This window comes from Sciurus carolinensis, chromosome 11, assembly GCF_902686445.1.
Source record: "Sciurus carolinensis chromosome 11, mSciCar1.2, whole genome shotgun sequence".
In the NCBI taxonomy this organism is placed as follows: Eukaryota; Metazoa; Chordata; class Mammalia; order Rodentia; family Sciuridae; genus Sciurus; species Sciurus carolinensis.
The window spans coordinates 16,397,610-16,422,920 of NC_062223.1; the positions used below are offsets into that span (position 1 = coordinate 16,397,610).

The following is a 25,311-nucleotide window of genomic DNA, read 5'->3' on the forward strand; positions in this document are numbered from 1 at the left end:
TAGACAGAAAAAAAAAAAAGTAGAAAGTAGAGGGAGACAATTGTAAAATAGGAAGGGGATCAGGGCCATAGTGGAATGGAAGCTAAAGAAGATAATTGGATTTGAAATGATCAAAATATGTTCTGTGCATGTATGAATGTGCCCAGTGAGACTCATTATTCCAAATAATTGACATACAGATTCCATCTCACTCTGGTCAGAATGGCAACTATGAAGAATACAAATAACAATAAATGTTGGTGAAGATGTATGGACAAATGTACACTCACACATTGCAAATTGGTGCAACCACTATGGAAAGCAGTATGGAGATTCCTCAGAAAACCTGGAATGGAACTACCATACAACCCAGCTATCCCACTCCTCTGTTTATACAAAGGACTTAAAATCAGCATACTATAGTGATGCAGTTACATTAATGTTTATAGCAGCTCAATTCACAAAAGCTGAATTATGGAACTAGGCTAGGGGCCCTTCAACAGATGAATGGATAAAGAAAATGTGGTATATATACACCATGGAATATTACACAGTCTTTAAAAAGAATGAAATTATGGCATTTGCTGATAAATGGAACTGGAGAATATCATGCTAAGTGAAATAAGTCAACACCAAAAAAGCAAAGGCCAAGTGTTCTTGCAGATATGTGAATGCTAACTCTCAATCCAAGTTCATTGGATTAGACAAAGGGAATGAAGGGAAGGGAGGAGGAAAAGGAAGAGGAACGAGCATAGAATGAATTGTATATGACTTTCCTATGATCAAATATGAGTACACAACCAGAAGAAAGGGAAGTTGTACTCTCTGTATGTATAATAAGTCATAATATGTCATATGGAGCTAAAAGGAACAAATAAAAATAAATGGAAATGTTAAGGAAAAATAAAACAATTTCATTCACAATAATTACAAAATAAAATACCCAGAAGTAAATTAAAACAAAGAATTTTTTCTTTTGAATGAAAATTATAAAACACTGATGAAAAACAGGACAGAAAATTCAGGAAACATTTTATGTGAAGGATTGGAAGAAATCGTATTGTTAAAATGTCTGTATTACCCAAAGCAGTCCACAGATTCAATGCAATTCTTTTCAAAATACCAATTGCATTCTTCAAAGAACTAGGAAAAGCAATTCTAAAAGTTTTAGGGAACCAGAATAAAACCCCAGATAGACAAAACCATCGAGAACCACAAGGAGTGGAACAGAAAACCTTAAATTACCTGACTGGGAAATAAACTGCAGAACTTTGGTACTCAGCGTGGTAATAAATGCAGGCATGTATACTGATGGAACAAAATAGTCTAGAAGTAAACCCACACATCTACAGACACAGTGGTGCCTAGATCACTCACTGGGGAAAGCAGTTTTTTCAATACATGGTACTGGAAAATTTGCTTATCTACATGCACAATGGTGAAGCCAGACCAGGACTTCTCAGTGTTTTCAAAATCAATTTAAAATGCATTAACTATTTAGATGAAATTCCTGAAACTATCAAACTACTTGGGAAAAAATAGGGGAAATGCTTCGATATATTGAAATGGGCAAAGATGTTTATTGGAGAAGACTCTCAATCACAGGAAACATAAGCAAAATAGACAAAGGAGATTACATCCAAGTAAAAGGTTTGGGCTATTGGGGTAGGAAGGATAATAGAGTGAAACAGATTTTATTACCTCATGTACCTATGACTGCATGACCCATGTGATCCTACAATATGTATAATCAGAAAAATGAGAAATTGTACTCCATTTTTGTATGATCTGTAAAAATGAATAAGTGCCTTCTACTGTCATGTACAAGTAGTTAGAAAATTAAAATGCAATCATAAAAAAAGTTACTATGCACGAAGAAAGCAATAAACAGACTGAAGAGACACACTGGGAATGGATGGAGATAGTTGAAAACTGTACACTTGAAAGGGAGTTGATATGAGAAGTGAGAAGCAAATTCAGATTTCAAGAGGAAAGAAAAAGGAAATATAATTGAAAAAAGAAAGAGAGGAAAGAGGGAAAGGGGGAGAGGAGGAAGGTAGGAAAGAAGGAAGGACAAATAACCTTATTAAAAAGTGTAAAATAGACCTAAATTGACATTTCTGAAAGAAAGAAGATACAAATGGTCAAGCAGTACACACACACGCACACACACACACAAATCCTCAAAATCACTAATCATCAGGGAAATGCTAATTAAAACCACAGGTTCTGGAGAAGGGACTCCTGTTCACTGTTGCTGGGAATGACATTAGCCAGCCAGGATGCGAAGCTGTATGGAGAGTCCTTATGAAATGCAGACTAGAATGACCACATGATCCTGCAATCTCCCTGCTGAGAAGGAATCCCCAGGAAATGGAATCTGCATGTCAAAGAGATGTCTGCCCTCCTGTGCCTGCAGCACCATGGACAGTGGCTAAGGGATGGAAGCAACCTGAGTGTCCATCAGATGAGACAGATAAAGAAAACGTGGCACATACACAACAAGGATACTAGTCAGTCATAAAAGAGAATGGACTCCTGTCATTTGTGACTGAACCAAGGGTCATTTTGTTAAATGAAATAAACCAGGCTTCAAAGATATTTATGTTCTTCCCCATATGTGGAAGGTTGAAAATTTGATCTCATTGAAATTGAGAATTGAATAGTGGTTACCAGAAGCTGGGGACAGTAGGGAGGAAGAAGAGATGGGGAAAGTTTGACCATTGGGCATTAATTTACAGTTACAGAGAGCAAGAAGTTCTGGTGTGCATTACATAATAAAGTGAACATAGATAACACGTACTGTGCATGTCATGATGGCAGAAGAAAGAAATACTAAAGTTTTAGCACAAGAAAATGATGAACGTTTGAAGAGACAGGTATGTTTTACCTGGTTTTAAAATTATACAACACATACACACATAGAAACATCTCATAGTACTTAATTTAAGATCTAAAATTTTATATTATCATTTATCAGTTAAAAATAAATACAAAATAAAAATGTACTAACCAGCTTGGTCCCTATGGGCAGTTTAATTGCTTCTTCCTTGGTAAAGTAGGATCAGGAGGTATAGTTAGTCTCACAGGAGAAATCTCCAGAGATCTCCAAATTCCCATAATTTCTTTCCAGATCTTTATGTATTTGCCCGTGAAATCCCAAAGACTCAAGAGGAATACACCATCTTTGGTATGCCACGGCCACCGGGCACCATTTTGTCCTCTGGTCATCATCTTCAGGACGACTTCTGACCTGAGGATTTGCTATGACCGTCAACCACAGTCAGGAGAAAAACTCAAAAGTAAAAGTCACATTAAGTGAAATAAACCAAACTTGGTTGAATGTTTCACATGGGGAAGCAAGAATGAAAGAAGGAATTAAAAAGGGGGAATCTCTAGCAAATAGAAGGGAGAACAGTGGAGTAGAGGAAGGGGAGGGAGGAGGAGTGGGAAAAGGAAGGAAATGTGAAAGGAAATTGACCAAATTGTGCTCTGTGCATGTCTGAATATATCAGAATGAATTCTTCTTTTATGTATGATTATCATGTACAGATTAAAAAAGCAATAAGTAAACAGAAGGAAGAACAGAAGAGAAAGGGCATCAGCAGGAAGAAAGAAAGGAGGGTACGTGGAAGTGCTGGGAATGAAAATAAAGCAAACTATTAATTGCGTTTATGAACAGGTCCAAAGGAACCGACTCTTGAGTATAATAACTACCCTGCACTAATAAAAAGAAACAAACAGATTCAAATCACATCTGCTGACTTTTAAATGATGACCCCTTCACAGCATGTGTTACAGACTTCTCTTGTTATTTACAGATACTAGCCATGAATTGTGTCGGAGAAACAATCTTTTATGTTTATTTTACCCATAAGGAGGAGGTAAGTGGACCTTCCAAAGGAGCAGAAAAAGTTAAGGGTAAATGCAGAACCTGATCCATGTCAATGTCTTCTCCATTTTTTCCCTCCCTTAGAGAAGTCAGAACCTATGGACCAGGACTTGAGAGAGACACATCCTCTAATTGCCTGTATGCGATATTCCATTGATGCTATTGTTTTTCAGACTGACTCTTCTGAATTGACTGCTTCTACTTTTCTACCAAACTGACAAACTTTTACAACACATGAACATTTTAGTTGGAAGTGTAATTATGCAAAAGAAGTAGACATAGTAAGCGACTAGACAACTCTATCTACCATGAGATACTTACGAAAAAGGAACACTTTCAAGCTACATCTAAAATGGTGAGTGAATTCAGGTATGAATGTCAAATATCTGTCCTAAGGATTTTAGTGATTTATAGGACAATTCATATCCCACAATGCAAGCAAGCAAGATAGACAATGCTTTGGGAGGCTAAGTGTAACACTATCTCGATCACTATACACTTGGATCTCATCAGAGGTTAAAAAACAAACAACCCAGCACAATAAAATGGTCCTTCTTTAAAGTTCTAGAGGAATTAAACAGCTCTGAACTTCATTTGAGTTCTTTCACCATAGAATCAGTCTTATTCTTGGGGACCTGGCTTAATTGTGAAAAAAAGTTTTTTTTTTTTGTTTTTTTTTTTTTTTGCAGTGCTGGGGATTGAACTCAGGGCCTTGTGCTTGCAAGGCAAGCACTCTACCAACTAAGCTATCTCCCCAGCCCCTAACTGTGAATCTTGAGTGTCATAACAGGCACAAAATTTTAGAGCATCACGTAACTTCTCAAACCTTCAGTGTACTTATTGAAAAAATAAGAATTGTATTATATGCTAACTACCTTGCACTTGTGCACACAAGCATAATTTATATGTAAATTATCGCGCTCCCTCTGCCCGCAGAGAGAGACACGACAAACGTCTGAAGCTTTGGAAGTTTATTATGTACAGTCCCTTTCCTACACTTCCCTTACTCCTAGCTTCCGCGCACTCCCGGCTTCTCTTCTCTCAGCTTCTCCCAGCTTCCGCGCACTCTCAGCTTCCAGCTCAGCTTCAGCCTCCGCCTCCGCCGCTTCTTCCGCTTCTGCCTCTCTACTCTCCCACCCACTAGGCTTATATACACTTCAACCAATCAGGGGAGAGTACACGAGGTAAACACGGACAGCTGCAAGCATAGGATAGGTACACGAGGGGGGCATGCTCTAGTCACATCGTTAACTAGCCAATCATTGGAATTCGCTGGTTGTTTACTGTATAGCTGGCCACTTTTGGCTCAGCGTCAGGCGCTATCTTGACCATGCCCAAGGCTGGGGGTCCTGGAAACCCCGACAGTAAATCTCTTATCATTTGCTGTAGAATATAGCACATTATAGAAGTGATAGTGTTTGTTAACATTTTCAAACAAAATATCTTCATGGAGCAGACTTATAAACTGAAGCTATCAAAGTCTGAGGAGAAAAATGGTAATACTAGTTAGTTTTGGATGAATATCCTTTAAAAGATTTTAATTCATGTAAAGAAATTGAAAATATGGTTACTATACAAGTATATATTCCATTAAAATATTGTACAGCATTGATCTTGCTACCAAAAGAGATCATTAAGTGAGCTAGAGACAGTACATAAACTGGGAATTTTCAACCCTGGGTCTGTGGCTATGGAATGACAGTGTGAGAGAAAGAATGAGTTTTAAGAATCATAGACTCGGGGCTGGGGAGATAGCTCAGTTGGTAGAGTGCTTGCCTCGCAAGCACAAGGCCCTGAGTTCAATCCCCAGTACCGCAATAAATAAATAAATAAATAAATAAAAGAATCATAGACTCTTTGGGTATAAGCCAAGGAGTGGGATAACTGGGTCAAATGGTGGTTCTATTCCAAATTTTCTGAGGAATCTCCACACTGCTTTCCATAATGGCTACACCATTTTTCATTGCTGAATGTTTTCTCTGGTATGCAGATGCTAATTCACAATAAGGGGGAGATAGGGAAGAATAGAGTTACTTTATATTAGGTAAAGGGGAGTGAAGGGAGGGAAGGGGTTTGGGGGTAGGAATGCTAGTAAAGTGAAACAGACATTATTACCTCATATACATATATGACTGCATGACTGATGTGATCCTTCAATATGTATAATCAGAAAAATGAGAGATTACATCCCATTTATGTATGATCTATTGAAATGTGTAAATACGGGAGCTGGGGTTGTGACTCAGTGGTAGTGTGCTCTCCTAGCATACATGAGGCCCTGAGTTTGATTCTCAGCACCACAAAAACATAAAATGAAGAAATCGTGTTCACCTACAAAAAAAATTAATTAAGTAAATAAATATTTTTAAAAATGTCTAAATGTATTCTACTATCATGTACAACAAATTAGAACACATGAAAAATAAAAAAAACAAGTTTGGCAATTAAAAAAGATAATAGACTAAATAGCTAAAATATGTATTTCAAGGAAGAAATTTCTAGTAAGATCGGCCCACATGATATTGTAGTAGCAATATTTATATGGTTGGAGTAAAGACAGCCTGAGAAACACTGGAGGGCAGAGAATCTCACTGGTCCAGTACAGAAGGAAGGGCCATTTGTGGAGAGAAGTTTCAACCCAAACTCCAGACTCATCATGCATGCTGGTCAAACCCATATAAAGACATGATCCCAACCCAAAAACAACACAATGGCTAGCACCCATGAGGCTGTGCTGCCAACTCAGTGATTTATTGTCCTTTCATTATTACCTTCTATAATCCTCACAGGTAGGTCTCATGACTTTCTTCTAACATTACTTTCACAAAGCAAGTCTCATTACTGCCACCTTGCAGATGGAAACAGGATCTCAGGTGAGCTGATCTGGGCCCAGTGACTTCTGTGTGATCGGTGGTAAGTCTGATGTGAATCTCTTCAGAAATCTAAGCTCTCTCTCTGCTCCAGGAGATGATATGACTTCTCTCACAATTCCCTCTGCAGGTCAAACATGCTCCCACCATGCCGGTTGCCCCACCACATCTACCATTCATAGAGAGGCTAGTTTAAGAGACAAACCCTTCTTCAACATAGTCAAAAGTCTATTTTCTGCCATCACAGTCAATGTGTGTAGAAGGGCTGGTGATAATAAGCATGAGACTGAGACTATGGGGAAAAGGTGGAAATGGAATTCAGATCTTGTTAATTCATTTCAGGTCATTTTTCATTGAAAAAGGGATCATTTCACTATTCTAGGTTTTTGGTTCGTTTGTTTGTTTTTGCTTTGGATTTTTTTTTTCTTGTTTCTTTTGCCCCCAGTGAGGAGAGAGAAACACTAAATGAATAAGATGAAATAACCACTGAATCAACGACTCAGTTCACTGTGAAATCTCAAACCCTGAGTTTGAACCAGAAGAGAAAAAAAAAAGGCAATTGTAAATTTAGTAAAATTTTTTATTTAAATTCAGTTTAGACTATTAGATAGAGGAATCACTTGGCATGGGTTAAATGTTGGCATAGGTCCAGAGCAGAGATTGTCAATTAATACTTGTACTACGAATAATGACTCAACTTCTTTTGGTGAATAATTTACATGAATATAACAAGCAAACTCATTCTTGAGAGGAGAGTGTGTCCACACATATGAAGTGCCTACAGCAGTTCTTGACAGGTGAGCAACATGCAAGTGTCAGCTTTCACTGAGCTCAGGAAAAGTGAACTAGAAGATAGATTCATTTACACCAATTTAGAATTAGGTACATGATCCATTATTATTTCTTATATTAAAAAGTATATAGCACTGTACATGTTTAAAGTACTAAATTTGGTTGTCAAGTCCATTATTTTTCTGGAGAATCTTGAAGTACAAGTTGTTGCCACAATGAAAGAATATCTTGCACTGACATTTTCCCATTCAGTTGAATTCCTTTGTCATTTTGTTCTTTTTTTTTTTTTCTTTCTTTCTTTCTTGTGACTATAGATGATCTAGTGATTCTCAAACAACACTGATGGAGAACAGGACAGAAGTGACAGAGTTCATCCTGCTGGGACTGACCAGTGACCCAGGTCTGCAGCTTCCCCTCTTTCTGATGTTCCTGCTCATCTACACCATCACTCTGGTTGGGAACCTGGGGATGATCCTGTTGATCATCTTGGACTCCCATCTCCACACTGCCATGTACTTCTTCCTTGGCAACCTGTCTCTGGTGGACTTTGGTTACTCTTCAGCTGTCACTCCCATGGTCATGGGAGGACTCCTTCTTGGAAATGAGGTCATCTCCTACAATTCTTGTGATGCTCAGATGTTCTTTATTACAGGTTTCGTTACTGCAGAAAATTACCTCTTAACCTCAATGGCCTATGATCGCTATGCGGCAGTGTGCAAGCCCCTGCACTACACCACCACCATGACAACAAACGTGTGTGCATATCTGGTCATAACCTGCTATGTCTGTGGTTTCCTGAATGCCTCCATCTACACTGGGAACATATTCAGTCTCTCCTTCTGTCTATCCAATGTGGTCCATCATTTTTTCTGTGATATTCCAGCAGTCATGACTCTCTCTTGCTCTGATAGACATGTTAGTGAACTGGTTCTAATTTATGCAGCCACCTTCAATATCTTTTTTGCTCTCCTAGTAATCTGGATATCTTATGCATTCATTTTTATCAGCATCCTAAAGATGCACTCTGGTGCAGGACATCAGAAGGCTCTGTCCACCTGTGCCTCCCACTTCACTGCAGTCTCCATTTTCTATGGGACTCTAATCTTCATGTATCTACAGCCCAGCTCCAGCCACTCCATGGACACAGACAAAATTGCCTCTGTGTTCTATACTATTGTGATTCCCATGTTGAACCCTGTGGTCTATAGCCTGAGGAACAAGGAGGTCAAGAGTGCATTCACAAAGATCATTTTGGAAGGAAAATAATTTTTAGGATTTCGATTTTAAATTTTGGGATTTATAATACCTGTATCAATTCAGATCTTTTTCATGTAATTTGTCATATATGAAAACTCACACTAAATTCAAATTACTGCAATGATACCTTTACATCTGCAAAAGTCTTCTATCTGGAGAAAAGGAAACACATCTAGAAACACAATCCCTACATGAGAATGTGCATGATATCTTGGCATTTTCTTGTGAGAACCTTTTTGGAGATATTGATTATTCAGTCATTTTCCATCTGATTATTTCCACCCATTTCCCTATGAATGTGTGTAAAATAACTGCATAAAAAGTCAGTGAATGGAAATACGCGTGCATGTGTCACATGTCTGTGATGAATTTGCCAGAATTAATTGTTGTGTGTCTGGGAGGGTGATTACATTTTTGTATTTATCTGACTGGATTAGGAATATCCAGATCACCAGTAAAACATTTTCTAGTTGTTTGTGAGGATGTTTCCAAAAAGGAAGTACTGTCTGAATCAGCAGAGTTAATGAAGGACTTCATCCTCAGTATGAGTGACCATCATTCAATACATGAAGAGCTCACTTGAATACAAGAGAATGGCATTAAAGGACGGATTCTCTCTCTCTTGCTCTCCTTGTCTCCTTGCATTTAGGCCTCATATTTCTCACTCTGGACCTCAGAGCTACTGGCTCTCAGGTTCCTGGTCTCCCAGACACAGAGTGGATGTATCTTGTCTCCCTCTCCTCAGTGTTCCTGGTTCTCCAGCTTTCAGACAGAACCTCATGGGGGAGTCTTAACTTCTATAATCACATGAGTTTATAATCATAATAAATCTCCTCTTATTCATATATATATATATATATATGCATATACATATATATATACACACACACACACACACAATTGATCCTGTTTCACTGGAGAACCCTGACTAAAAAACGAGGTTTAAAAATCATAATTTAATATTTAATTAGAATATTAAATGCAAATACGTATCTAATATTTTTTCTTTCTAGACTACACTAAGAGTCCTCATTTGAGAAAAAACATGATCTCTTATAAAGTGAAAACGTAATTCTTTAAACTCATAACTAAACAAACATGAATCAGGCACCTCAAGCGAATTAGCATTTCTGTTTGAGACATTTTGTACAGCCAACACAAGCTAATTTTCAAAATGAAAAAATAACCTAATTACCAAAAATATAGAGGAAAAATATAAGCACTTTTAATATGTTCATGTATTACTATGAGTTTTCAAATTACTTAAAATGTATCCTGGGAACCAATATTATTGTCATTTTTCTGCAGAAGCTTAGAGATACTTAATGCTGCCCATCCATTCTTTATTAATTGAAGTTATATTCTCTGATGGATGGCACTTCTCTAGTCTTGTCCCACATTCCATATTCATTTATTCCTTTGCTGCTTTTTCACAAGTCCGATCATGCATCTGCCTCAGGGCTTTGCACTCTCTGTTCCCTGTGAGGAATACTCGATCCATTCAGAACTTTTCTGAAACAGGACCCTGTCATGTGCCCTCTCCTGTGCTCCTTTATAAAGTATTTACTTTCATTACACTATAGAAACTGTCTCTTTATCCCTTCATTTTTCACAGACCCTGTGAATCTTTACCTACTATGTGTTACATACAAAAAGAAAGAGTAGATTTTTTACAAAATTCAAAGAGGATCAGCAGGTGAGATGCCCTTGCTTGGTGTGAAGACAAGCAGACACATTGCTCTTGCTTTACTTACAAGGGATATCTCTATATATCCCCAGCACTGAATCCCTAGCATGCCCTTTGAGATAAAACGTTTCTGAATTTCTTACATTTAATCCCTCTTTTTGGCTTGGAAATGCCTTCCTAATAATCCTAGCATGTTTGATATTTCTTGCTCACTAGGTCCAAACACAAAATAAGGTTAATGGAATGTTTAGAAAGGAAATCTTCTCAAGATCCCTGAGGTTTAAATTACCACATCTGCCTGAGGAGATGAAATACCACTGATGTAGAGCATTGATGGAATAGATCTGTTCTTTGCACGTAAAACCTAATTGTTTCTGGTGGTCTTCATTTGCAGGAGTAAAAGAAAAAATGATGAATCAAATAGTTGCATCCTAGATTGAGTAACTATGAATGCACATCAGGAATGGTAGTTGCAATTGGCTTCCAAATCTGATTAATCTCACTCTAATTCACTGTTATTCTCCATTGTCCATCTGTCTACTCACTCTTATTCTTTAATGATCAGTAGCTAAGTTGCTGGGTCTGTGTGTGATTTAGCACTCACACATCTTATACGTCCTTGATGGAGACCCTGCTCTCTGTAATCCTTCAAGAAATCTAGTATTGTTTCTGGTTTACTATTTCCAAAAGAGAGGCCATTCCAATGGTTTCTACTTGATCTTTATCCTCCTAATAGCCATCACTTCACAGTCAGAGATTATGAGGCTACAGAGTATAACTATTCCAAAGATGAACTTTGGAACTGTGGCAAAAACCACAGAATGGAATTGCAGTTCCACTGGGCCAAGTGTGAGTGGGACCTGACCTTAAATTCCAGTGATAACCTGACCTCCAGGTAGCTTTACTCTTACTGGTATGCCACACTGCGGTTTTTGTGTGTGGTCTTCCAGTAGGGGTAGTTAATACACATTGTCGAGGAGTTCAAAAATTTTGTACTTTCTACAAGATTACCAGTTATCTTGGTAAAAGATCATTGAAGACAATGATCTTTGGGAGACAGCTAGCAGATAGATCAGCAGGGCAATATTTGACTACTTTGGGACCTTTGCATATAAACTCACTGGACTGTAGAAGTTGATATACAGCCTCTGACTGTGTGTCTTACAGTGCAGGAAGATTTTTTCACTTCACCTAAAATTTCTGCCCATACATATCTAATTAGAATTTATAAGCTTAGTTTTCATTTCACTTCCCTAAACTCTGTGGTGATCTAGTCAATGCTATGATTGCCTAAGTCATGTTATTCTTACTTCCGTTTTGAATCTGCTGTTCATTATGGAAATCACGCCCATCTTTCTTTTGCCTGTTGAGAGCTGGCAGTTGGCCCCAGCCACACCAGGATTCAATCACTCGCGTTATTTTAAAGTCTCCCAATTCGGTAACATCGTTTCCTAGTTTTTGATTTGTCCTGCAGAGAAGTGTAATCATAGAGTTCTCCAAAGCCTCTTGGGCTCCCCTCAAAAAATTATTTCTCTCAGTTGTGGTAAAAAGAATGTTGTTCTCACCATCCATGGTGGTTAAGTAGATTTAAAATAATAAGTCCACTCTAAGTCCAGTTTCCAGTAGGCTTTTAATTCCTTCATGTACACTAAGTCAAAGTGTGCCAGGAATTTTTAGATCACATAGGGTTCAATACATTTTGTTAATGCATCAGTCAAATAAACAGCTTGTATGAGACCCTTCTAATTTCTTGAAACACAAAATTTAATGCAGGATCTATTATTTGTGGGCCTATATTAGTTATTTTGGCCTGATTTAGCTTTCTCTTCTTTTACAAAGTCCACATCATTTATTTATCTTCCCATGTGTGTGCACAAGATTTCTTAGTGTATGAACTAGAAAATTGTGGTAGTTTATTTGCGGGTGAACACACCTCCTTATATATAATATATGTATAATATTATATGTTTAGTAGATTTCTAGGACTTGAGAACTAGAAGTAAAGAGAAATGGGGATGGGTCCTAAGGAGACTCATTCTTGTCTGGCAGGTCTACTGCATCAGAGCAGCCTATTAAAATTTCTGTGAGCAATGCAGGATTAGTTCCCTCAGACGGAGTATAGAGTTGTTTCTGTTAGGGTTAGAAAAGTTAATTCTACTTACAAAGTGGACTCATCAGAATTTAGGGGGTCGATATCTCCAGCTTCATCAGGGTCATTCTGAATATCTCCCTGCCAGTTTTCAAGATAATATACTCTCACAAATAATATTTCAACTTTTATGGTAGACAAACTGCTAGGCAAGGAATTTTGCTTTTATTTCAATTAGCTACGCACAGGATTGAATTTGTCCCTGTAGTCTCAGCACAGTGGATGCAGGACATGAGCCTCTTTTAGGACAGGTTTAGAAGCATCCAGGTATTTTATTTAGTGTTAAGAATGGTAATTCAAAATCCTGAGCTCATGTGATTTTCTTCCACTTTCTCTATCAACATTAGGAATAACTAGCAATTTCAGTATTCTCTTTAGTTCAAAAGTATCACAAACCTGGTGTCTTAGACCATTTGTGTTGCTATAGCAACATTACTTAAATGTGATCATTTATAAGAAATGAAAATCTATTATTGTATAACTCTCATGGATGGGAGGTCCTAGATGAGGATGTCAGGAGATTTGGAGTCTGGTGATGTCCTGTTCCTCATAAGTCACCTCTTTGCTATCATTTCCCATGGTGAGAGGGAGCAAAGTATTCAGTTACCATCTCAAGTGATGGAACAGGAAAATGCTGTGTCCTCATATAGTGATTCAGAAAGGAAGAGTCCTAGAAGTTTTTGTCAAGTCTTTCTATAAGCATACTAATCCAACCTTGGGAACAAAGCTTATTCACTTCCAAACAGACTTAGTCTCCTCCTAAGTGCCCTGTGACTTATGTGAGCACACTGGATCTTTGGTTCCACCATAATGAATTTTGAGTGGACATACACATTTGAATGATAGCACATAGTTACTCAGATCTTTGCTTTCAGTATTTTATTAGAAGTGTCAAGGGTCACATTTTGTGTATCTCTATGGTGAGAACATAACGTGGATTACCATGCTCTCTTTACCACCCAAAATAGACTTGTGTTTTGAAAGTGATCACTTTAGGAGTCCATTCCAGAGACTCCAGAACCAAACCAGAAAACTCATCCTTAAAATCCTGTTTCTTTAGAACAAATTTTAGTACCAAAAATTTGGTACTCTCCAATCAGAATAATAGAAGGAATAATACAAATCCATACAATCAAACTAATTGAAAAAATTATGTGTTCACACACACACTATAGGAAATAGGATTAAGGGATTATAGGGGTAGATAAGTACAAATATGCAGGGGGGCATGCATGTTCAAAACCTAAGAGAGTGTTGGAGCTTGTGTCTGGGTTATGCCAAAGAATCTCTAGCGGTATTCAAATACCTTCTCTACAGCTGCACCTTGCTGCCTTATGAAATTTTTGTCACAAATTGCATCTTTATATATTTTGTGTCCATAAACATAGTGATATAATTAATATTTTATGCATTTTGAAAACTGTGTAGTGAAAGTACTGAGGTTATGAAAAAATTCAATTATACTTGCTTTTAAATTTATTTTTGAGGTTCCTTTTATAACCTTTCCTTATTTCCTTTTTAATAATTAATTTACTTGATTTAATTATACTTTTATGTTTATGTGAAAAATAACCAAAGGCTCTATGTATAATGTGGTCTTCAAGCTAATCAGTTTGATCTCCACAAATAGTTTAATTGCTTCTTCCCTAGGACAGTCAGATCAGGAGCTGTAGATAGTCTCCTGAGAACAATCTCCCGAGGTCTCAAGTCTGCATGATTCTCTCCAGATCTCCATGTGCTAGCATTTCAAATCCCAACACGACTCAAAATGACCTGTTTTAGAAGGAACACACTCAAGGTCTTCCTTGGACATCCTTTTTTCATCTGCATGACAACCATCGGTAGCACATAGGGACCTTCCAATCTGAGGATTTGCTGTGATGCTTCAACCATGATCAGGCAAACACTCAAAGATAAATCACACAGACTTTTAAATGAGAACCTCTGGATATGATGTTTCATAGTCCTCCTTTATTTGCTATTTATAGACTCAATTCTGAGAATTACATGAAAGAAGTCATCTTATTATGTTTATTTAAGGAGGAGGTAAATGACTCTTCCAAGACCACAGAGGTAAGTCACCATAGCTCAGAGTGTGATCCATGTCAAGGTTCTTTTTCTCCATTTTCCAAGCCCTAAAGAAAGGGAACGTAGGGACCACTACTGATACAGAGCTACTCTAATAATCTTGTGCACATTCCACGATTGATAATCATTTCAGAATCCCTATTCTGGATTGATTGTTCTTTGTCTTCAAGGAAACTGGTAAGCTTTTTTATTCCATAAACATTTCAGTGAGAAGGAGGGCACCTAAACCAACCATAAGTTATTTTTGAAAAGAGGAATTGATAATTTCAACACGTTTCTAAACATAGTGAGATGAGTTTGGGGTATAAATGAGAAATTTTTCATAGAAGGTAATCTGGAGACTCTGATGACAATTTCTACTTATAGGTCCAAAAATCTGAACAAAAATGAAGAGCCGGGATGCTGTGATTGATTAAATAATAATTTCAATTTTGTTCACTATGTCTGTACTTCTCACTGGAGTTAAACAAACAAGACAAATAACAGAAGAATGAATTGATCTGATTTAAGCTATAAAAGGGTTCTGAATGAATCACTAGGCTGTGAATTGCATTGTAACCTTTTTCTCAAAATCTCATGCTTGCTATTGCTACCACCTCTACACATGTGGACAGTGATGTGGATAAAAGTGGAGACTTTCAGTTAGGTTAAATGTCATTTTATTATTGAATCTGGAGTCTTTCTCCTACCAAACTGTGCAATTTTAGGGTACCTTATAACTTTCCAAACCCTGAATTCACTAGGATGATGTAAGAATAATAATGCTACTTTCCTATCCCCCCACATATATGCAAAGTCCTTTTCACTGGTTGTAGAACATGGTATTTGTTAAAGGTGGACCTAGATGGTAAAGGTTGCAACAAATGTGTTCAGGAGCTGACTTGAAACATGAAGTTGACAGAGGCTTAGGAGAAAGATGGCAGGGAACAGTGGTTAGTATTGGATGGATATCCTTCCAAAAGTTTCAGTTCCAAGAAGAAATGTAAAATATTGTTAGTACACGAGAACAAACTCAAAATATTTTACAATGAGAAGTTTGCCAACAAAATAGATCTTTGTGCTAAAAACAGTCCATAAAATGGGAAGTTCCAAAGCTTATCTCTGTGATTTGGTTATGGCATGACATGAATGAGAGAAAGAATGTTTTAAAAAATGAATTCTTTCACACTAAAATATGGATTTCAAGGAAGAAATTTTTAAAAGGAATGACTCAAGTGGAATTTAAGTGCAGTAATCATGTGCTTCGAGTAAGGACTGTCTGAGACACACAGAGAGCACAGAAAATTTCAGTGACCCTAGAGAGGGAGAAAAGACAAATTTGGGGAGAGACGCTTCAACACTCTAAAACCTCATGTGAATCTAAATGTCTGCAGGTCAGTGTCCGCCTTGAGGAACCAACTTAGAGACATTCCACCCACCCTAATAATAATACTGTAGTTCTTCCCTTGTTGTGAATCATCATATTCTGTTCTCACAAAGATACCTGACAGTAGCCATCAGTAATATATTCATTCAGCAGGTAGAAATATGATGTTCAGGGAGGGGAGTTAGGTTAGGACCGATGACTGCTAGGAAGTCAACGGTCAGATTGATACGCATGCTTTCCATGCACTTAAGCTCTGTATCTGCGACGTTTGGTGACGTGCCTGCTCTCAACTGCCTCTGCAGTTGGAATACACTCCCACCACACCAATCATTCCACAAAGCCTAATAGGCATACAGAGATGTGCCATGATGAGCCAAGAATTAAACTTGTCTCAAATTATCCAAAGTTGCTTTCGACCACACCAGTGTCACCGTGCATATGTCTTGGTGATAGCAAGCTTGAGATTGTTGGGAAAAGTTAAAAAGCAGGTCAGACTGCACTTGTTAATTCACTTAGGACTCTTGAAGATAAATGGATTATTTCAACCTTATGTTTGTTTTCGTGGTTATTTTTTTCCCTAAAGAGAGACAAACATAGTAAACAAATGAAATTACTACCTAATCACTGAGTTCACTGTGAAACCCCAAATACTGAGTTCAAACCAAGCAGACAAGGACTAAATTTGATAATGGTAAATTATGAATTCGTTATAAACCATTAGACTGAGTAACCACTAGGCATGAGTTAAGGTTGGCATGAGTTTAGAGCAGCAATCGACAATAATACCTGTGTAAATATTAATAAATTCTCAAGCACTAGAATTCAGCAATCAATCAAGCTCCTAATATTGTTGAGAGAATAGTAGACACATATCTAACATGTTCACAGCATTTCTTGGCAGACAAGCAACATAGAAGTGTCAGCTTTTAGTGTGTTCAGAAGAAATGAATCGATACAAAACTTTAAAGAGAAAAATAATTTTGCTCAGGATATCAAATAGTCTACATCTCAGTTAAATACATGAAATATCATATAAAATCCAATATTGGGTAGATGATATGTTAAAATTACTCAGAATCATGCCATTTAACCTTCTAGGTAAGTAATATAAAAAATTAATTTTTAAGCCCTCATGTTTTCTGGAGTATCTTGAAGTTTAAGTTATTGGAACAAGAAAGGTTACATATAGTATTTATAATTTCAATTTCAATTCATCTTTTAAAATCATTCTGTTCCAAAGAATCTAGAGATTCTCAGACAACATTGATGGAGAACAGGACAGAAGTGACGGAGTTCATCCTGCTGGGACTGACCAGTGACCCAGGTCTGCAGCTTCCCCTCTTTCTGACGTTCCTGCTCATCTACACCATCACTCTGGTTGGGAACCTGGGGATGATCCTGCTGATTGTCTTAGACTCTCGTCTCCACACTCCCATGTACTTCTTCCTTGGCAACCTGTCTCTGGTGGACGTTTGCTACTCTTCAGCTGTCACTCCCACAGTCATGGCTGGGCTCCTTGTAGGCAATGAGATAATTTCCTACAATTCTTGTGCTGCTCAGATGTTCTTTTTTGGAGCCCTTGGTACTGTGGAAAATTACCTGTTGGCCTCAATGGCCTATGATCGCTATGCAGCAGTGTGCAAGCCCCTGCACTACACCACCACGATGACAACCAGGGTGTGTGCATATCTGGTCATAGGCTCCTATTTCTGTGGTTTCTTGAGTTCCTCCTTCTACATTGGGGACACCTTCAGTCTCTCCTTCTGCAAGTCCAATGTTGTCCATCATTTCTTCTGTGATATTCCAGCAGTCATGGCTCTTTCTTGCTCTGATAGACATGTTAATGAGCTGATTCTTCTTCCTTTGTATGCCTTCAATGTGTTTTTTGCTCTTCTTATTATCTTAATGTCCTATATACTTATTTTTAGCACAATCTTAAAGATGCGCTCAGGTTCAGGACACAGGAAGGCTCTGTCCACCTGTGCCTCCCACTTCACGGCTGTCTTCATTTTCTATGGGACTCTAATCTTCATGTACTTACAGCCCAGGTCCAGTCTCTCCATGGACACTGATAAAATTGTTTCTGTGTTCTATACTATGGTCATCCCCATGCTGAACCCTATGGTCTACAGCCTAAGGAACAAGGAGGTCAAGTGTGCATTCACCAAGTTCATTTGGGAGGCAGAATAATCTTTAGGAATTTGATTTTAAATGGGAGGCAAACAAAAACAAAAACAAAAACAAAAAAACCAAAAAACAAAAAAACCAATACCAAAACCAAAAACCAACCCTATATTCTTACCTCTTAGGCTTAACCCAGGTAATGAGTGACATATTTAAACCCACACTAAATTTGGGTTCTTGAAGTGATAGATTTACTTCTGCATAACTCTGTTGTCAGGAAAAAGGGAAATATTATGTCTGGAAACACAATGTGCCTGATTTGTTGTCATTGTTTATGAAAATCTTTAGGAGGACTATGGATTATTCAATTATATCCAGGTAACTTTTTTACCCATGTCCCTATGAATGTGTGTACAACTGTGCAGGAGAAGTTCAAAACCAGGAAGTGTGCATGTGGGCGTCTGTGAGGACACACATACACGCGTGTGGCAAATTTTCCAGCATATATGTAATGTGACTACAGTGGTGGCTACTTTCATGTGTTGGTATGATCAGATTAGGGACATCTAGATAGCTAGTAAACCATTTTCTCTCTCTCTGTGTGTGTGTGTGTGTGTCTGCGAGGAGGTTTCCAAAGGAGACTACTGCCTGAATCAGTAGACCTAGTGAAGAAGCTGTGTGCTCATCACAGTGTGTGATCCTTATCCACCACCTCCAGAGTTCAACTGAATAGAAGAGAAAGGTGTGGAAAGGACAGATTCTCTCTCCCTCCCTCTCCTTTTTTCCCTCTCTCCTTGCATTCAGCCATCCTTGTCTCTCACTCTGGACCTCAGATTCTTGGTCTCTGATAATACACTAGACACATCTCACCCCACCCCACGCTCCTTCTCAGCCTGCCATCGTGGAATGGCAAACAGCACATCATGGATCTTCTTGACTTCTATAATCACATGAGCCTATATTTATAATAAATCTCATTCTCATTTGTCCATACATATACTAGTGATTCTCTTTCATTGAATGAAAGATTATGACTTAATAGTCAGAGTGTAACATTTAATTTGCATGCTGATTGTAAATTTATATCTTATACTCTTTTCTTTCTAAACTCCTCTAAGAGTATCTATTCATCTAAGGGGGAAAAATTGCTATTAAAAGAAGCACGTGCTTCTTTGAACACTTAATGAGAGCTAAATAAAGCTGGTACTTTGTATGAATAAGCATTTCTGTTTCAGACACTTTATACAATTATCATGCTCATGTTTTGATTTTCAAAGGCATAAAGTAACTAGATTACCAAAAGTGTTGACAAAAAAATAAAAGCAACTTTAATATATCCATGTATTACTACCAGTTTTCAGACTACTTAAAATGCAACCTGAGAAAACAATATTACTATTATTGCTGTCATTTTTCTTTCTGCCAAAGCTTAGCGATCGCTATTGCTGCACATTCGATCTTTACATATTTGAGCTCTACTCTCTACTGGCACTTCCGCAGTCTCGTACCCCGTTCCGCACTCACTTATTTCTTTGCTACTTTTTCACAATTTCAATCATGCTTCTGCCTCAGGGCTTTGCACTCTCTGTTCCCTGTGAGGAATAACCCCCAATCATTCAGACCTTTTCTGAAAGAGGACCCTGTCACAAGTCCTCTCCTGTGGCTCCTTTATAAAATATTCACTTTTATGGCACCACAGAAACTCTCCCCTTATCCTACGCCAATCTTCACCAATCCCATGAACCTTTACCTTCTGTGTATTTGCTAGCTTGTTCCTTACTATCTTCCCCGATGAGAATATAAACTCAAAGAGAACAGTGACTTTGTCTGTTTTGTTCAAGCGTGATCATTGCTAATTGAATAAATGTCTATGTATAGTAGAGTCTCAACAGATGTTTATTAAATGAATATAAGAATAAAGTTCTTTGCTTAATTGAATCAACATGTTGACCTTTGAATCATGGATGGTGATGGTGAGTTTTGCATTGGATAAACCTTCCAAAAGATAAATAAGCAGTGCATTCACAGGGACAATTAGTTTTCTGCTTTTCTGAGACTTTTTTCCCCACATTTTCTGTCAGTTCTCACACGTTACACTTTTAGACAAAGTGATTTTCTGCAAATTTCATTGTGGAGTAGATCATTTCAAAACTCTTGCAATGTTGCCTTGAAAGTGATATCTCATTAAATGGCAAGTAATGCGACATTTTAAATGCTTCATTCCTGGTTATATTTTAAACATTACTTTAGGAATGAAAATTGTACATTTAACTGAAATGATTCTAAATGTGTGTGGAATATACACCTGATGGTATTTCTCACCAGTAAAACTAAGGTACACCCAATATGTTAGTGTAACATATTATATTCAACTTTTTAATTTTGATCCTCAGAGAGCTTGGTATTATGCAAAATCCAACCCTTCATATGTAATTTGTTGTCACTAACATAATAGGCGTCTTAAACATCATGAGGACCGAGTGTGCTGAGATGGTCATGTATGCTTGTGGAACAGTGTAGTATAGCGCTAATATTCACTTCTCCATTTATCATATTTCTCCTCTTTAAATTAGTGTTCCAACAATTATTTAATTTTGCAATTATTTTGCACTTGTGGAAAAATTTGAAAGATAGTCCATAGTATGATTTACATGTACCACTCTGGCAGGGTCAATAAAGGATCAAAGATTTACAGGTTGATTTCTGAAATCTTACAATGTCTGTCTTTGAGGCCCATAAGAAGACTATGAAAAGTGGATCAGATCAATCATTTTAAGAATGAGGAAACACTGGAGTTATCGTTGTGTGCCGGAAAGGCAATGTATGCTTTGAAAGGGAGTTAGAAAGATTTAACCATAGACAAAGAGGAGTTGGCGGTGTGACTGTGTAAGCAACATTGAAATAAAATTACACAGGCCATGGAATTTCAGTTACCACCACAGGAGGGTGGCAAGAGAAGAAGGGGCAAGAGATGGAGGGTCCTCTCGAATCTATGGAGCGACCACACCTCTCATGGACCATTGATTCCAGCTCTGTGAACATGTTTGTGTGGGAGAATTCACAAGAGAAGCCATCTGCTCTGACACTATTAATTTAATGTTTATACTTTTGATAAATAGAGTCATATTTTCTCTTTCTCTGAAGTCATTTTTGGTAATGTGTGACTTTTCAGGAATTCAGGTATCATCTGTTATCCAATGCTATTCTTAATATTGTTACAATAATATTAGTACTCCACTATTAATATTAACATTCTTCTTTTTAAATTTATTTTTATTGTAAACAAATGGGATACATGTTGTTTCTCTGTACATGGAGTAAGGCATACCATTTGTGTAATCATACATTTACATAGGGTAATGTTGTTTGATTCATTCTGTTACTTTTCCCTTCCCCCCCACCCCTTCTACCCCTCTTTTCCCTCTATACAGTCCCTCTTTACTCCAATTCTTGCCCCCTCCCCTCCCCATTATGTGAATGCACTTATCAGCGAGATCATTCATGCTTTGGTTTTTTGAGATTGGCTTATCTCACTTAGCATGATATTCTTCAATTTCATCCATGTGCCTGCAAATGCCATACTTTTCTTATTCTTTATGACTGAGTGATATTCCATTGTATAAATATACCACAGTTTCTTTATCCATTCATCAATTGAAGGGCATCTAGGTTGGTTCCACAATCTGGCTATTGTGAATTGAGCAGCTATGAAAATTGATGTGGCTGCATCTTTGTAGTATGCTGATTTTAAGTCCTTTGGGTATAGGCCAAGGAGTGGGATAGCTACAAATCGTGCTGGGAAAACTGGAAATCCATATGCAGCACAATGAAACTAAACCCCTATCTCTCACCCTGCACAAAACTGAACTCAAAATGGATCAAGGACCTCGGAATCAGACCAGAGACCCTTCATGTTATAGAAGAAAAAGTAGGTCCAAATCTTCACCTTGTTGGCTTAGGATCAGACTTCCTTAACAGGACTCCCATAGCACAAAAAATAAAAGCAAGTATCAACAACTGGGATAGATTCAAACTAAATAGCTTTCTCTCAGCAAAGGAAACTATCAGCAATGTGAAGAGAGAGCCCACAAAGTGGGAGAAAATCTTTGCCACTCATACTTCAGACAGAGCACTAATCTGCAGAATCTATGAAGAACTCAAAAAACTCTACACCAAGAATACAAATAATTCAATCAACAAGTGGGCTAATGAAATGAACAGACACTTCACAGAAGAAGATCTATAAGCAATCAACACATATATGAAAAAGTGTTCAGCATCTCTAGTAATAAGAGAAGTGCAAATCAAAACCACCCTGTTTCCATCTCACCCCAATTAGAATGGCGATTATCAAGAACACAAGCAAAAATAGGTGTTGGCAAGGATGTGGGGAAAAAGGTACACTCATACATTGCTGGTGGGGCTGCACATTAGTGCAGCCAATCTGGAAAGCAGTGTGGAGATTCCTCAGAAACATTCTTATTTCTGTAAGGTGAGTAGTTATATCCCTATTTCCATTTATAATTTTAGTAATGTGGGTTGTATCTCTGTTTCCTAATAGGTCTGTCAAGTTGTGTCATTTTGGATGATCATCTACACAATCAGTTTTCAGTTTTGCCATTTTCTCTACTCTATATTTTACTTTGCTTACTGTGCTCTAATATTTGCCTTTTTTTCTTTTGCTACTTACAATTTGATTTTTAAGTGTTACTTCCCTAGGGTTTAAAGTTCAACTATTTCTTTTGAGATTAGACTTAGTTTTAATGTAGTCACATAGACTTAAAATTTCCTCTGACAAATGCATTCGTTGCCTACCAAAACTCTGGTAGGATGTGCTTTCATTTTAATTTATTGCAAACTATTTTATAATGTCTCTTGTCATCTGTTTTTATCTACTGCGTGAAGTGTGTTCTTTTCATGTATATAGACATGATTTCCAGGTCAACTGTATTGTAGTTGGTGAAGAAGTTTTATATGATTTAAATGTGTTAGCCTATTGCGACTAGGCCTTGGACCTACTATGTGGTTGTCTTAGGAGTGCTTCATTTGCAATTGAGAATTCCATTGTTCCTTGGCCAGGGCGTTCAGTATAATTCTGTATATGTTGGATTGTGGTGGTGTTCCTATCCTCTCTTTCTTATTGATCATCTCTCTACTCATTTTCATTCATTATTGAAAAAGGATTTTGGAAATGTGAACTTTAGCTGTTACACAACTGCAGGAGTCTGTTCTCCCTGCCTGCCCAGCAGAGGTTGCCGCAGTGGTTCTGGGAATCTGGGCCCTGCCAGCGCAGCTTACCCGCGCCTCCGCGAGCCTCCCCGAGCCTCCGCGAGCCTCCGCGAGCCTCCGTGAGCCGCCTCCTGCCTGGCTGTCTGAGTCTCCCAGGCACAGCCCGCTGCTCCAGCCAACATGAATGGGAACCACCTCTGCAGAGATTCCCAGATGGAAGCACATTTCTAATTGAATGATTCTCATAAACACAAAGACAAACACAAAAATCAAGAACACCAGCATAAAAAACAAACAAAAAACACACATGAGAAACAAAACAAAACAAAACAAAAACAAACAAACAAACAAACAAAAGAAGGAGAAGGAGACCAGGAAAAATCCAAGCATAGAAACCGTGAACATAAAGAGATTCTGAAAAGAAACACTAAGGAGAAAACCAAAGGTAAAGATGGGAGCTCAGAAAAGCTGAAGGATAAACACAGAGACAGAGACAGGGAAAAAGGAAAGGAGGAAAAGATTAGAACCTATTATTAGAAAATAAAGAAGGAAAATGGCTTCTTTACTAACTTGTCACGAATTAAAGACAAGTCTGAGGAGGATGGCTATTTTGCTTCTAAAGAGGACATCAAACCATTAAAGAGAGCTCGAGATGAGGCTGATGCTGATTACAAACCTAAGAAAGTCAAAATGGAAGATATCAAGGAGAGGAAAGGAAATCTAGAGGAAGAAGAGGATGATAAATTGAAAAACCCTGAGAAAAAGGATAAAGGTAAAAGTTCCCGATCCAGAGAACAAGAAAAAGAAGCCGAGGAAAGAAGAGGAGCAGAAGCAGAAATGGTGGGAAGGAGAATGTTGGCCTGAAGGCATCGAGTGGGAATTCCTAGAACATGAGGGTCCTGTGTTTGCTCCACCACATGAGCCTCTTCCAGAGAGCGTCACATCTTACTATGATGAAGTCGTGAAGCTGAAGAAGTAGCTACGTTCTTTGCAAAAAGGCTCAACCATGAATATACTACTAAGGAAATATTTAGGAAAAAATTTCTTTAATGACAGGAGAAAGGAAATGTCTAATGAAGAGAAGAATGTAATCGCCAATCTAAGCAAATGTGATTTTACTCATATGAGCCAGTATTTCAAGACTCAGAAGCTCTGAAGCAGATGAGCAAGGAAGAGAAATTGAAAATCAAAGAGGAAAATGAAAAATTACCAAAAGAATATGGCTTCTGCATTATAGATGATATTATTGAATGAAAGTATGTCCTTTTAATTACATATTTTAGCAAGGGACATAATTCAGTCACCTCATATAAATTAATATACAACCAATTAGTTCATGTTTCTATTTTTTAGGGATAAAGTAGTCAAATATCAGAAAATGTAGGAAAAGTAATAATATTTTGCTGTATGTGTATTTATATATTAATTCCACTTATTCACTATTTGATAATTACACTGGTAGCCAATAATGTGCATGCTTGTACGTACTTTGAAATTTGTAATGTGGTCCATTCTTTCCTTTAGTTGACTTCTACTTTCTTGTTGCTCCCCAGCCTTTCTTCACTTTTTTCTCTCTGTTTTCTCTTTACAACTCCAAGCATTCTCAAGCCTCAGGGCCTTTGTACTTGTTATTTTCTGTGTGAAATGCTCTTTTGTTTCAGGTCTTTGTAGAAATGTTACCTGTCATACTGTCCATCCCTGATCACTTTATAAAATGTCACTTTCTGTTCACCACATAAGATACAATCAAAATTTTAGTACAAGTACTCTGTTCATGCTTTTAGCTTTGACTCTCAGGGAGTTCAATATTATTCAAACTTAAGCAAAGGAATGTGCCTGCATAAGTAATTTCTTATCACAATGCAGTAGGGTCCTCAA

General features: G+C 37.7%; 2 protein-coding genes and 1 pseudogene across 2 annotated transcripts; all 3 read left to right on the top strand.

Annotated features, from left to right (window-relative positions):
• Nucleotides 1-7,875: 7,875 nt before the first annotated feature.
• On the top strand, nt 7,876-8,799 carry LOC124959714 (olfactory receptor 5B2-like). The gene has a single exon (XM_047518052.1). It carries the CDS (start codon nt 7,876-7,878, stop codon nt 8,797-8,799), a length of 924 nt encoding a protein of 307 aa, XP_047374008.1.
• An 8,547-nt stretch (nt 8,800-17,346) lies between these two features.
• Nucleotides 17,347-18,270, top strand: LOC124959961 (olfactory receptor 5B3-like). The gene has a single exon (XM_047518465.1). The coding sequence runs from the start codon at nt 17,347-17,349 to the stop codon at nt 18,268-18,270; it is 924 nt and encodes a 307-aa protein (XP_047374421.1).
• A 5,343-nt stretch (nt 18,271-23,613) lies between these two features.
• On the top strand, nt 23,614-24,687 carry LOC124959044 (DNA topoisomerase 1-like; annotated as a pseudogene).
• The last annotated feature ends 624 nt before the right edge of the window (nt 24,688-25,311 follow it).